The sequence below is a fragment of the Rhincodon typus genome, chromosome 20 (assembly GCF_021869965.1).
Source record: "Rhincodon typus isolate 14 chromosome 20, sRhiTyp1.1, whole genome shotgun sequence".
NCBI lineage: Eukaryota > Metazoa > Chordata > Chondrichthyes > Orectolobiformes > Rhincodontidae > Rhincodon > Rhincodon typus.
This window is the reverse complement of record NC_063351.1, coordinates 44,167,282-44,182,649: the sequence shown is the minus strand read 5'-3', so window position 1 is coordinate 44,182,649 and position 15,368 is coordinate 44,167,282. Positions and strand designations below refer to the sequence as shown.

General features: G+C 45.1%; 1 protein-coding gene across 1 annotated transcript in view; it reads right to left on the bottom strand.

Annotated features, from left to right (window-relative positions):
- Positions 1-3,207: 3,207 nt before the first annotated feature.
- Positions 3,208-15,368, bottom strand: part of LOC109913980 (golgin subfamily A member 7B-like) — a 22,154-nt gene continuing 9,993 nt past the window's right edge. The window contains exons 3-5 of the mRNA XM_048609220.1: positions 14,474-14,626; positions 8,567-8,668; positions 3,208-3,928 (exon numbers count right to left, since the gene is read on the bottom strand). Of these exons, the coding sequence (XP_048465177.1) occupies positions 3,845-3,928; positions 8,567-8,668; positions 14,474-14,626 (339 nt within the window). The 3' untranslated portion in view covers positions 3,208-3,844. The remainder of the gene's footprint in view (positions 3,929-8,566; positions 8,669-14,473; positions 14,627-15,368) is intronic.

The following is a 15,368-nucleotide window of genomic DNA, read 5'->3' as shown; positions in this document are numbered from 1 at the left end:
TATCAATGTGGACTTCACAAGCTTCAAAATCTCCCCTCCCCCTACCGCATCCCAAAACCAGCCCAGCTCGTCCCCGCCTCCCTAACCTGTCCTTCCTCCCACCTATCCCCTCCTCCCACCTCAAGCCCCAGCCCCATCTCCTAGCTACTAACCTCATCCCACCCCTTTGACCTGTCTGTCCTCCCTGGACTGACCTATCCCCTCCCTAACTCCCCACCTACACTCACCTTTACTGGCTCCATCCCCACCTTTTTGACCTGTCTGTTTCCTCTCCACCTACCTTCTCCTCTATCCATCTTCTATCGGCCTCCCCCTCTCTCCCTATTTATTTCAGAACCCCCTTCCCCTCCCCCATTTCTGAAGAAGGGTCTAGGCCCGAAACGTCAGCCTTCCTGCTCCTCTGATGCTGCTTGGCCTGCTGTGTTTATCCAGCTCTACACCTTGTTATCTCAGATTCTCCAGCATCTGCAGTTCCTACTATCTCTGAAACAATTTTAACTCCACATTTTGTTGCGTTGCCTGCAAACAATTGTTTCACTGTGTTTGACAAGCAGACAGATCTCCCTGGTGTCCTCAGAGGTCTGTCACCACCCGCCACCCCCCCACCATCACTTTACAACAGGGAGCACCTTTCGAAAAGAATCTTCAAAAGGTGCAAAGTGCTAATGGACCATCCCGATGTGTTGTATAAACATGAGCCCTCTGCTTACCTTAATTCCAAAGCAGCTGACAATCAACTATTTTACACGGATTATTGGGATTCCCGTCCTACATAGGAGGCCGTTCTCCGGCTGTCTGCGAACTTTCACAAAAGAAAAGGTCACTGGAAAACTGTCAATGCCCAAAGTGGACTAATTGCAGATCCCTCACATTGTAAAGAAAGCTTCTTAGGCTTACACTTCCCCCTAAAGTGTTTAAAGCTCACAGGCTTGAGTTCTAATAGCAGTGAGCTCCCATACTTTTGGTCAATCTAAAACTTGACCGTTCACGTGTGTTTCATTCTCCCCTCTCCCCTAAGGCTGTAAGAAAAAGGAACAGGAATGAGCCTGCTCCACCATGCAACAGGAACATGGCTGATCGCACATTCCTCATGTCCACTTGCCTGCCCTTTCCTTGTAACCCTTCAATCCCGGCTGACCAAGCATCTATATATCTCAGCCTTAAATATACACAAGGACTCTGCCCCACATCTCTCTGTGGTAAGGAATTCTGAAGACACACATCCTTCAGAGACAAAATTCCTCCTCATATCAGTCTTAACTTGGCACACCTTTATTTTGAAACTATGCACTCTGGTCCTAAACTCTCCCACTAGGGGAGATACCCTTTCAGTGCTCACCCTGTCAAGTCCCTTAAGAATCCTGTGTGTTTTGATGAGATCATCTCTCATTCTTCTAAACTCCAATGATTAGACTCCCAACCTGTTTAGCCATTGCTTATAAAAAAAAATCCCTCCATCCCAGGGGATCATTCTAATGAGCCTTCTCTGAACTGCCTCCAATGAAATAGTATCTTTCCTTAAATAAGGGGACCAAAACTACTCACAGTACTCCAGAGATAATAAGAACTGCTGATGCTGGAGTCAGGGATAACACAGAGTGGAGCTGGAGGAACACAGCAGGCCAGGGACTTTTCTGAAGAAGGGTCCCGACCCGAAACCTCAGCTTTCCTGCTCCTCTGATGCTGCCTGGCCTGCTTTGTTCCTCCAGCTCCACACTGTGTTATCACAGCACTCCAGATGTGGTCTCACCAGCACCTTGTACAGTTGCAGTAAGACTTGCCTACCGTTATACACCAACCCTCTTGGAATAAGGACCAACATTCCATTAACCTTCCTGGTCACCTGCTGAGCCTAGTGTGCTAGCTATCCCTGTTTAGTGCACAAGTTCCCCCAAGTCCTTTGTGTTGCAGCCTTCTGCAGCTTTTCTCCATTTAAACAATACTGTTCTCCCATGCAAAATGAACAACTCCATACTTTCCCGCATTCTACTTTATTTGCCCACTTTTTACCCACCTTACATGCCCCTACCTCCTCATTCCAGTGTAGGGGACCAACTCAAGTCAGTCTATCCCTGGAGGTTCCATTGGCGTACACCCCCAAGCCTGATAGACATAAAGCCTCTGTGGGTGATCCTGACTGAGGGGACACAGTTTCAGAATGGAGGGTTGCCCATTTAAAATACAGATGAGGAGCACTTCCTTCTGTCAGAGGGAATTAGCTTTCAGAAATCTCTCCCCTTGACAGCATGAGAAGGGGAAGTTCAATTTTTGATTAGCAGGAGAGTCAAGAGCGTTGGGGGACTGGCAGAGAAGTGGAGTTGAGATCACAAACAGATCATCCATCCATGATCTTCACGAATGGTGAAGAAAGGGTCGATGGACCGAACGGTCGACTCTTATACTTATTTATTATGAGAAGCTTTATTACGTGCTCAGGGAATTTTTCCCAGAGGGTCTAAGACAATGCTATTCTATTGGCAATCCTACCCAATATCTCAAAGTAGGAAGGTACCTTTGTACCGTCCTGGGCAGTGTCAGCACATTGTTCAACTGTTGAGGGGAGGGGGGATGTTGGGAAAAAGATGGGAACGTTCCCCACACAGACTGGCGTTAGCATCTCCTCAGAAAACAGCTCCAGCAATTGGAGATTTCTGCCGTGAGCAGCCTCGAGGACATAAAAGTGTAGTCGGGCACTTAAACAAGAAGTTAAGAACATTACTTGTTATTGAGTTACTCACTTTGTAATGCAGCGCTTGCTGAGAGGAAACACATGCTGTGGAAGCTTTTTAATCTTACTCCCATCAGGACAAATGCAAGAGTGCCAAATTTCTAAGGGAACAACATCTTATACTACAGGAGAAACTGGTTGCCAAGTTGCTTTTGGCTGACCCATTTAGCTCCTGTAGAATCAAATGTTTGAAATGGGATATTCTTGCATTTGTCCTGAAGATTGTAAGACAAAAAAAAGACTTCAGCAACATGTTGTGAAAAAATTGAAAATGGATTAAAAAATATTTCTCAACCAATTGGAGACAGGAGGTCATATGATCATAGAATCCCTACAGTGTGGGAGCTACCAGGTGCAGACTGCCCCTCCAAAGAGCATTCCACCCAGACACAAACCCCTACCCTATCTCTGTAACCCTGCATTTCCCATGGCAAACCCACCCAACCTGCACATCATTGGACACTATGGGCAATTTGGCATGGCCAATCCACCTGACCTGCATATCTTTGGACTTGGTGGGGGGAGGACCCAGAGGAAAGTCATGCAGACACAAGGGAGAATGTGCAAACTCCATGTGGACAATCGCACGAGAGTGGGTCCCTGACGCTGATGGGCAGCATTGCTAACCACTGAGCCGCTGTGCCACCTCAAATGAAACTTCAGAGTGGCAAGTGGCTTTCAGGTTGGCTTAGGACCAGGAGGAAGAGCCACACACTGGACTGAATCCTATCCAGATCCAGGAGCAGGATTGAGTGGGTGGAGGACAGAATTCAGGAACTCTTGTAGAGGAGGTCAAAATCAGATCAGTCTTAGAGATCAACTTATCGTTAACGAACATTATTTACATTAAAAACACTTGTAAATACATCATCATCTCCAACGTTGCACTCCGGATGAGAACAAAGTCTCTGAGTCAGCAGGACGGTGTCAACAGTTCACTTGCTTTGAGTTCCTTTTCTTCTCTTATCATCTTTCAGAGAAGGGGTCACGATGAGCGTGCGATGTTCAAATACTGAGAAGTCTCGTTATTGCAAAAGAAACTTCTCTTTCCCACAGGAAGGGAAGAGGGAAAGGAGCAGGTTGTTTGGTGAAAGCCATTCGGTCCGTTGCCTGATGTTAGCCCCTGCTGCAACTGCTTGTGCTGCTCCCAGTACCACTGCTGCCGCTGCTGCACCTGTCCTCGTAGATCGCAATCTCAATCTGGAGGGAAGCGGGTTCAGGAAAACAAAACACCATGGGCTGGGGTCGGGGGGGGGGGGGAGGAAGCGGCAGACAACTTGGGAAGGCTGTGCAGAGCCGCATGGCTTCATTAGGAAGGAAGAAATAACTGGGCACAAAAGCGAAGAAATTACATGAGACTGACTGGCTGAACAGCAAAGGGAAATTGGTAAATACTTGAAATAGGAAAACGTGTGGGGTTCTGGGTTAAAGACTGGGATGCATTAACTGGACAACTCTTCCGAAGAACTGTCACAGGCACAATGAACTAACCTGAAACACAGCATCATTACAGTGCTGGAGGTCATTCAAACCGTCATGTTTGCACTGGCTCTCCGAGCATTCTAACTTACTGCATTCTTCCTGGAGCCTTGCACATTATTTAAACACAATCATCCAAAGCTATCTTGTGTTTCCGTCAGTCTGGCTGACTGTAGAAAGGAATCACTTATATTTATGTATTTAGGGCCCTCACAGCCTGAGCACCACTCGAGAAAGTTCAGCACAAGACCCAGGTTGAAAGGTCAGCACAATGTTGAGGGAGTGCTGCAGTGTCATGGATGCGTGGAACATTTGAGGTGATGTATAAACAAGCGATTTTCAACTCGAGAAACTGCTCCTTGGGTCATTTGGGAGCTGACGCCATCTGTTCATTTTAACCAATACCATTGCTTTTGAGTTGGCAGTATCTGCTCCACTCACAACTGCACAAGTGTTCCATTTGACGAAAAAGAAACGTCTGAGTAAAGGAGACCCAAACCCTTTTCAGTGAGTTCACAACCTCATCCTCTCCCTCCGCAGATTTATTTACTCTCTTTCGAAGAGAGCGCCGTCATACTCAACCACTCCAGTTCCTCCAGTTCAACTTTCTAAAGTCAGGCTCCGAGATCCTCCCCAACGTCATGCCCACCATCCAACCCACAGTCCTAAAACTGGTCATCAGTCGGCTGTGTGTGGGATCTTTCTGTGCGATATCTGGCAGCCACGTTTCCTACATTGTATCACTTCAAAACGAGTACTTTTTAAATGCTTCAGGATATCGCAAGGTCACAAAGGTGCCATGGAAATGCAGGATCTTTTATTTAAGGTGTATTAAGATACTTCTGCCCTCTGAATATTCGTCTTGAGCTAATCCACAAGTCACTTACCTTTCGCAATGAAAACCCCTCCACCAGCCTTCCCAGCTATCTCAAAATCGACACACTTCTTCTTATGTGTCCTTCTCATTTTTTAAGACCCATTCCTTTTGACTGGGATCCATTGGCATTTGGAGGAAGCTGGTTGCTGGGGGAGGCAATGGCCTAGTGATACTGTTGCTGGTCTTATAAACCTAGATACTCAGGTATGGTGTTCTGGGGACCCAGGTTCAAATCCTACCGTGGCAGATGATGGTGGAATTTGAATTCAGCAAAAAAGAGTCTGGAACTGTTAGCCTAATGATGACCATGAATCCATTGTCAATAATGGCGAAAATAATGCCCTTTAGGGACGGAAACTGCCATCCTTACCCTGATCTGGCCTACATGTGACTCCAGACCCACAGCAATGTGGCTGACTCTTAACTGGGCAATAAGTGCTGGCCTATCCAGTGATGCCCTTATCATGTGAATGAATATGAATAAAAACTCTTTGAACTGCAAACTATGTGGTGGATCTCCGCAAAGTCACATTTTTCCAAAGCAATCCATCTTTGTACTTTTAAATCCTGACACTCTGAATCAAGGTCTCTTCTACCCCAGGGGATTAACATCTTGCTTATGGTGGCTAACTTCTTATAAAGCGCAAAAGGAGGGCGATGTGGGCCGGATAGCCTTGTAAATTGTTAATGGGACTGACAGAACTGAACGGGTGCCTCAGGAATCAGGAACAAGCCACAGTCTCATGATGAACACAAATGCAATCTCCGTATGTTGCTGAAATGGGGATATTACTTTCACATATTCAGCACAGAAAGAGGCCATTCAGCCCATAGGATCTACGCTGCTGTTTATGGGACACACGAGCCTCCTCCCACACCACCTCCTCCTCATCTCACCTTAACACATGCTTCTATTCGTTTCTCCCTCTTGTACTTAGCCAGTTCCCCCTCAGATGCATCGAAACTGTGGTTGCAAGTTCTACATTCTCACCAGTCTCTGGGTAAAATCCTTTTTCCTGAATCACTGATTGTGTCTATACGTGACAGGCATATATTGACAGTCTCCAGTTCCAGTTTCCTATCCCTGACAAGTGGAAATATCTTCTCTCTGTCTATACCTTTGGATCCCTTCAACTTCTTAAAGCTTCAGTCACCTCTCAGGCTTTTCCTCTCCAGATAAAAAGCTCAAACCTGTTCAGTCTTTCTGATGAGAGTACCCTCCAAGTTCTGGAAAATCTTTGTAAATCTTCATTTGCACCTCCATCAGAGCCTCAATATCCAATTTCCTTTGAAGAGAAAGAAGGGGTTCGATAAGGCAGGTGTAGGCGAAGGTGCTTCTACTTTGTGGAGCGATCCAAGACTAGGGTTAGCCACTTGATGAGGGAGTGGTCTGGATGACACACAGACACTGCAGAGGGATAATGACAGGTTTAAGCAAGAAGGCAGAAACTTGGCAGGTGGAATTTAATGTGGGAAAATTTGAGGTTACACACTTTGGCAAGAAGAATAGAGGAGCTGAATATTATTTAAATGGAGAAAGACTGTAGAACATGGCAGCACACAGGGATTTAGGAATCTGCGGATCTGTACAAACCACAAAAAGCCAGCATCCAAGTCCAGCAGATAATCAGGAAGACATGTGGAATTTTGGTCTTTATTCCAAAGGGAATGGAGTATGGAAATAGGGAAGTCTTACTAAAATTATACAAGGCACTGGTTATTCCACAACTGGAGTACAGTGAACAGTTTTGGCCCCTTTATCTAAGGAAAGGTATACTGGCAATGGAAGCAGTCCCAGAGAACATTCACTGAGTTGATCCCAGGTATGGGAGGGAGCACTTTACGAGGGGAGGTTGGTTAAGTTGTAAAAACCAAAGGAACTGCGGATGCTGTAAATCAGGAACAAAAACAAAGTTGTTGGAAAAGCTCAGTGGGTCAGGCAGCATCTGTGAAGGAGAAAACAGAGTTAACGTTTCGGGTCCAGTGACCCTTCCTCAGAACTCACTGTGTCCCACTGGAGTTTAGAAGAATGAGAGGAAACCTTATTGAATCCTACAAAGATTCTTCGGGGAATTGGCAGGGTAGAAGCGGAAACATTTTTAATCAGCAAGGCTTGTGGGGATAGAGTTGAGGGTTCAGTGATAATCTGATTGTATGGTGAAGCAGACTTGATGGGCTGAATGGCATACTTCTGATCCTGCATTTTACGGGTTCATAAACGTAAGGCACTCACTAATAAAGCCAACTGGTAGAGTCACAGAGTCAGACAGCATGAAAATGGGCCTTAGGGTCCAACTCGTCTATGACAAACAGGTTTCCTAAAATGCTCAAGTCTCATTTGCCTGCATAACCTTGTAGCCTTTCCTATTCATGTACCCATCCAGATGCCTTTTAAATGTTATAATTGTAACTGCACTTACCACTTCCTCAGGCAGCTCATTCCATACACACACTACCCTCTGCGTGAAAAAGTTACCCTTTTAAATCTTTCCCCTCACCTTAAACCTACGCCCTCTAGTTTTGGACTCCCCCACCCTGAAGAAAAGACTGCGGTTATTCACCTTATCTATGCCCCTCGTGCTTTTATAAATCTCTATAAGGTCACCCATCAGCTTTGGATGCTCCAGGGAAAAAAACAAATCACAGTCTATCCTTATTGCTCAAACCTTCCAATCTCACTACATCCTTTTAAATTTTTCGGCACCCTTTCTGGTTTAATAGCATCCTTCCTATAGCAGGGTGACCACAATTATACACAGTACTCCAAAAGAGGCCTCACCAACGTCTTGTGTAACCTCAACATGATATCCCAGCTCCTATACTGAATGGTCTGAACAACGAAGGCAAGAGTGCTAAACAGCTCCGGGAGAAGTTTCTTTCTGCAGAGGGTGGTGGGAATGTGGGGCACGCTATCACAGAGAATGATCCAGTTGAGAGGCACTGATACACTGAAACGGAGGAAAGTATAGTACATATGCCAATATAACTAGATCTGGAGTTCTCAAACTCTGGAGTGGGGCCACAGGGTCAAGATCTTGGGATCATAAAGTCTGAGGCAGCAATAGAATACGTGGAGCTCAGACTGCAATTTGACGGTTGTGAGATGCTTTTCAAAAGTCCATTGTCTGTGAGGGGGTGGTTTAATCATCGGTTCCTACTTCAGCCTCTTAAAGAGGTGGGCTACCCATCTTGTGGGGCACTCCCAGCTGTTTTAAAATATCCCCGCTCAACTCCCCCCTCCCTGCTCCCCACTGCCGCTCCCCCACCACTGCAGGTCACTCTGGGGTCTCACATCAAGTATGAAACTTTGGAAAAACAGTTTGGATTAGATGAAATAATACGAAGCGTAAACAGATCTGTTGAAGCCAAATGGCCTGTTTCAAAGCTGGAACATTAACATATTTACCCAGGGCTGCATGTGTTGAGCACTGCATGTGGGGTTCAATAGCATCAAACTCTGAAATAAACTCGTCAAAGGATACAACACGCAGCCCCCTCTCGATCGGATCCGTAATCAGCAATCCTCGGGGGGCATAGATTTTCTCATTTTGTTCCTGAATATATTTCGAAATCTTCTTCAAAACCTAAAACAAAAGAACAAAGAAGCAGGTAACTCTAGCAGCATGGGCACCACAAAGGCCATGAGACGTAGGAGTAGGCCATTCAGCCCATCAAGTCTGCTTTTCTATTCAATGAGATCATTACTGATCTGATCATCCTCAGCTCCACTTTCCTGCCTTTACTCCATAACCCTTGGTTTTCCTTTCTGATTAAAAGACAGACTTGTGAAGAGTGTCTATCTTTCTGAATCTTGCAAATTATAACCCCTTTGGCAAGTCATTGTAAGATTCAAATCTGTGTTCCCAGAGCATTTACTTGACCTCTGGATTACTAATATACAGCACCATCACCTCCACATCCACAGGTTAGGAAAGGCATCAGTGAACCATATCAAGGTGACACTGTGCCAAATTTGGGGTCCTGTCAGCTCAAGAGTTTCAGGTCTGCACGAGGAAAGAGTCCGGGGTAAAGGAGAAAACGTTTTTGTAATTTCTCAGTACTCTTGGCGAGTTATGAAATATGCTGCCTGAGAGCCAAACGGAAGCAAATTCAATGGTAATTTTTAAGAGAGAAATGGAGTGATACTTCAAAAAGGACAATTTGCAAAGTTGTAGGAGAATAGCAGGGGAGTGAACCAACTGGATAACGCTGTGGAAAAGCCAGCAGAGGTGCCATTGTCTAAAAGCTTTGGAGTTAAGGCAGGAAACCTTTAAAAAGTACAGGCGATCACCAGATTTCATTCTTTAGTTTTTCTGAAATTTCATTCACGGAATAAGGGCATTGCTAGGATTTGTTGCCCACCCAAGGACTACTCTCAGGCCCAAGTCGAAACACCTTTCCCTCATCCACCCTGTAGACTCCTCTTAGGATCTTCTATGTCTCAATAAGATTACTTATTATTCTTCTAAACATCTAAATTCTTCACAGAATCAGGAGCTCAGTCAGACAACAATCATAAAATTAATTTTAAAAAATGCATTTGGGCAAGTTACTCACGAAGTTGGTGCAAGAAGTAAATTAGGAGCAGTGGTCTGAAGAGGTTGGCGTAGTTAGAGTGGGGGATAGGGGTGCGGGTGGAGGATGGGTAGAGAGTATGTGAGGAAGGGATGGAATTCCAGAGTTGAGGACCTTGGCTCATGAAGGCAATTTGAGGAAGAAAGGGCAATGGAGTGGGCACAAGAGGCCAGAACTGGAAGAACAGTAGACTTTGTGGTGGACTGCAGGCCTGGAAGAGGTTGTGGAGATAACACAGAGTGTGGGGATATGGAGGGATACAGACATAAGGAATGAACATTTTAAATGGGCCAGATGGATGTCATTCCTATGAGATTCTTGATTGGGGTTGTTAATCTGGGCTGGCTGCAGATAGAAATTCAGGAGATTCAAAGAGTCTCCTCAGTCTAGGGACTGGCTCCGAGCCCATGTATAGCGCACATGTAAGGAAAGGGTGACTTGGTGACGGGATAACAGCCTCTGCGCAGTTATTTCAATAAACTTGAGACATTGATGGATTGAGAGCTAAGGCAGCGTTCTGAGAACGGAAACTGATATCTATGCTCATGTCTCTCTTTAGAAGAGAGAGATAAAGGCTGCAGCCTCACCAGACTGATCCCTGGGATGATAAGACTGATGTATGAAGACAGACTGGTTTGATTAGAACTATATTCATTGGAGTTTAGAAGAATGGAGGGTGGAGGGAGGAAACTCAGAGAAACCTTTAAAATTCTACAGGGCTAGACAGGTTAGATGCAGTTAGTTCTGAGGAAGGGTTACCGGACTGGAAACGTTAATTCTGATTTTTTTTTCTTCACAGATGCTGCCAGACCTTTTTTTGTGTTCCTGATTTACAGCATCCACAGTTCTTTTGGTTTTTATTTAGATGCAGGAAGGATGTTCCCAATGACCAGGGAGTACAGTACCAGGGCTCACAGTCTAAGGGTATGGAGTAGGCTATTTAGGACTGAGATGAGGAGAAATTTCTTCACCCAGAGGGTGGTGAACCTGTGGAATTCTCTGCTGCAGAAAGTGGTTGAAGGAAATAAAACATTGTGTTTTTAAGAGGGAACTGGCTATAGTTCTTGGGGCCAAAAGGATCAAAGGGTATGGGGAGGAAGTGTGAACAGGACACTGAATTGGATGATTAGACATGATCATATTGAATGGAAAAGCAGGCTTGAAGGGCTGAATGGCCTACTCTTGCACCTATTTTCTTTATTTATAAATCAATTGTTCTTTGTTCACTGTTGCAAGACCTGATCCGAGTGTTGCTCCAAATCCTGGACAGTGAGAATTCACAGAATCATCATAGAAACCCTACAGTGCAGAGGCAGGCCATTCGGTCTATTGAATCCACAATGACCCTCCAAAAAGTATCCCTCCCAGACCCACTTCATCCCTGTGACCCTGCACGCCCTATGGCCAATTCACCTAACTTGCGCATCCTTAGACTGTGGGAGAAAACTCACACAGACACAGGGATAATGTACAAACTCCACATAGACCATCGCTTGAGGTTGGAAGTGAACCCAGGGCCTTAGCACTGTGAGGCAGCATCACTCACCACTGAGCCACCATGCCACTCCCACCAATTCTTTTGATGCACTGGCACTGAAATTGCAGAACAGCTGCCTAAAGAAACCATCCATCTTGGATTAGGAGTGTAGACCCTAAAAGAGCATTTATCATTCAGCAACGAATACTGCAGAAGGACTTGTTGATACCGTGACATGAAATAGGGTGCTGGCTGCTTGTGTGACATCCAAATACCAGCACAGACCAGATGGGCTGAATGGCCTGTTTGCTCCGTAAATTCAAAGCAAGCATCAAGCCAGTTCCTTCTCCCTGTTCTTAAAAGCCCGATTGGCATTTCTGGAAAAAAAGTCTAATTGTTCTTAAATTTCAGCAGTACAATGTGTCAATTATATTTAATGTCTGAGAAATAAAATCAAATCTCGACTCCTCTCTAATTTTTCACCCTCTGAGCCAAGGTCTTCCCGATTAATCTACATCACATTTGGCTTCATCCTGGAATTAAAAAGGTACTTTTCAAAACAGAGGGAGTAAACGAGAAAGCGAGTTCCCATGTAGATTGTATTGCCATCAACAATGGTAGTCTGTTTCTTGCAGAAAGCTGAAACGTCGTAAAGGAGATCAAATGGGCTATTTTACACCCCCTGCCATGATCTCCTGGTGCCCAGGGTAGGTCACACTTTGCCAACATGCCTTCTCCAGTGACTGTTCATCAAAGTAACTGAAACAGCTCCAAGAATACCATCAGTAAGGAGCCGCTCAGCTGTGACTGCTGGCTAGCACGTCTTTCTCAAGAGTTTGGCTTCTTGCATTAGCGAAACCCATTGGATCAGAACTCGCCATCTCCAGTGGCCAGACATGAAGGATTCTGGTGACATGGCTGGACTGTGAGATACAGTAGTAGACATGACTAGACATCAAGCATTAAGTACCTACCCTCCTCTCTATCAAACACCAAGTCTCAAAACCAGTGTGCGGAGACTCTGTAAGTATGCTGCAAGCAGAAAGGAAGCTACAAGGGTGAATGGATAAGGGCAATGGCAGCAATCCACATTCAGCAAATGTTCCAATCACATAGGAACATGCCAATTAGAAGCAGGAGTAGGCCACTCGGCCCCTCGGGTCTGCTTTGCCATTCAGTAAGATCATGGCTGATCTGATTACTCTACATTTCCACCCACCTCTGATAACCTTTCACCCCTTGCTGAACCAAGAATCTATCTACCTCTGCCTTCAAAATATTCAAAGGCTCGACATCCACCACTTTTTTGAGGAAGACAGTGTCAAAGACTGATGACCCACTGTGAGAAAGAAAATTCTCCTCATCTTTGTTTTAAATAGGTGCCCCTTATTTTGAAACAGGGATCTCAAGTTTTTGATTCGCTCACAAGAGAAAACACCCTCTCCACATCCAAATTTTATGAAAGAAACTGCTTTTGTGGAATGGCGACCTTTCGTCCCAGCATCCAAAGGGGCAGTGAAACCTCTCTATCTCAGGGGTTGATTGTTGAATGTGCACTGGCTGCAATGCCAGGGGTAACAGATGTTTCTCCACAGATGCGGATACTGGGTAAAGACAGCCTCCATTTTAATGAAAATGTTTACTGTGCGTACAATGAGTATTTTAAACACAAGGAAACCTGAAAGAAGAAGGTAGCTAGTATCTGTACCTAAGGTGTTTTCAATGGACTGACATTGGGTTTATGCTGGCTCAGACTATCTAGAATCCACATTACTTTTTCAGACTGTTAATATAACTGATCTATATCTTGCTCAAAAAGATGGCATTCCCAATGTTTGACAGGGGAATATACTTAGTATACAATATTGAGTAAAGTATTTGGGAGGTCATGTTGCGGCTGTACAGGACATTGGTGAGGTCACCTTTGGAATACTGCACGCAATTCTGGTTGCTTTTCTGTAGGAAGGCTGTTGATAAACTTGAGAGGGTGCAGAGAAAATTTACAAGGATGTTGCTGGGGTTGGAGGGTTTGAGCGACAGGGACAGGCTGAATAGGCTGGGGCTATTTTCCCTGGAGTGTCAGAGGCTGAAGGGTCACCCTATTAGGGGTTTATAAAATCATGAGGGGCATGAATAGGGTGAATAGCCAAGGTCCTTTTTCCTAAGCTGGAAGAGTTCAAAACTAGAGGGAAAAGGTTTAAGGTGAGAGGGGAAGATTTAAAAAGGACCTGAATGGTAACTCATTCATGCAGCGGGTGATGCATGTCTGGAACGAGCTGCCAGCAGAAGTGGTGGAGACGGGTACAATTACAACATTTAAAAGGCACCTGGATGAGTACATGAATAGAAAGGGTTTAGAGGGATATGGGCCAAATGCTGGCAAATAGGACTAGGTCAGATTCAGATGGCTTGTCGGTGCAGATGAGTTGAACTAAAGGGTCTGATTCTGTGCAAAATGACTCCATGACTCTATATAGATAAGTTAAGTGAGTAGGCAAAGATCCTTAAAAAGGAATATTAAGTTAGAAAGTGTGAAGTTGTTCATTTTGGCAGGAACATAAAGGAATCATCTTATCTAAATAGTTTTTTTTCTATTCATTTCTGGGATGTGGGCATCGCTAGCTGTGCCCAGCATTTCTTGCCCGTCCCTAGTTGCCCTTGAGAAGGTGGTGAGCTGCCTTCTTGAACTGCTGCAGTCCTCCTGCTGTGGGTTGACCCACAATGCCATTAGGGAGGGAATTCCAGGATTCTGACCCAGTGACAGTGAAGGAACAGCGAGATATTTCCAAGTCAGGATGGGGAGTGGCTTGGAGGAGAACTTGAAGGTGGTTTTGTTCCCATATGTCTGCTGCCCTTGTCCTTTTAGATGGAAGTGGTTGTGGGTTTGAAAGGAGCAGTCTGAGAACCTTGGTGAACTTCTGCAGGGCATGTTGTAGATAGTACACACTGCTGCTACTGAGTGTTGGTGATGGAGGGAATGGATGCTTGTGGATGAGAGATGGCAAAGCTCTGAGATCCATGGGGATGTGGGTGTCTTTGTGCATGAATCATAAATGTTAATATACAGGTACACAAGTATTTAGAAAACTGACAAAATGCCAAATCCGGATCAAACTGATGACATTCCCTTTTCATTAGAACTCTACAACCACTAATCAATAGTTGAGTCTAATATTCAAAAGAGGGGACCAGATTGGTTAGAAAGAAAGCTGTGTTAAAGTGCTGAAAGACCACCAGCTAAACCAAAACTGCCTCATCTCGCTGATCTCACAGTCTACCTGCTCAGTCGCAAAACCTGTGTAAAACACATAGAGGTTTCTCAAAGTTCCTATGATACCTTTTCGTAACGGGTCTCCATACATATGAAGATGACGTAAGCCGTAATACAAGCCATGCAGCCTTCGAAATAGGATGTCCCACCGATTTTCTCCGCTTCCGCATAATAATTGTTTAAGGTCTTCACTGTTTCTTCAAAGTAGTGTCTTTCAACCTGAAATATCAACAAACAGAGAAAGAGAGTTGGAGAGGCTCAGTAACTCATGGTCCACGCTCTCCTTAGGCAAACATCAGCCACTGAGAAAATCAGGGGGCGGGGTGGGGGAGTTGGGGGGCACTCCCAGTGAGGATCCATGAGGATCATGTCCCTTCGATCTCGCTGAATGACTTCTCCTTTCACTGTCTGACCAACTGTGGAATCTACTGCCAGCAAGATAGAGTCCGAGCAGAAAATACGCACAGCACCCCTGCACCCACCCCCCCGAAATAGCTGCTCTTTAGCGACTCTATCAGATCCTTTAACCATCAAAGATGTCACTCCACCCTTGGACGGCAGGCAATGGGGTTAAAAGCTGAGGAGTTCTGCACTACCAGCGAGGAAACATGGTGTGCAGAGCTTTGTCTTAAGACTATATTTAATGCTGAAAAAAAAACAGATACCTGTCAAAGATTTTCATCTCTCACACTCATCAGGACAGACACACGAATGTCAAATCTCAAGGGAACAACAATTTATACTGCATTAGAAAAGGATGCTGAGTGGTTGTCAAAGCAATTTCTAATCAGTGGAGATTTGCCAAGGAGAATGTAACAAGGAACTTCTGCTCCCACACACTTTCGTTAAATTCAAAAATGGCATAATAACTGGACATGTTTCTTTTGTTTGTTGAGGAGAGGTCCCTGTGTGTGAATACGTGCAGCTCCTCCGATCCGCGCCTCACAAAATACGTGCAGCT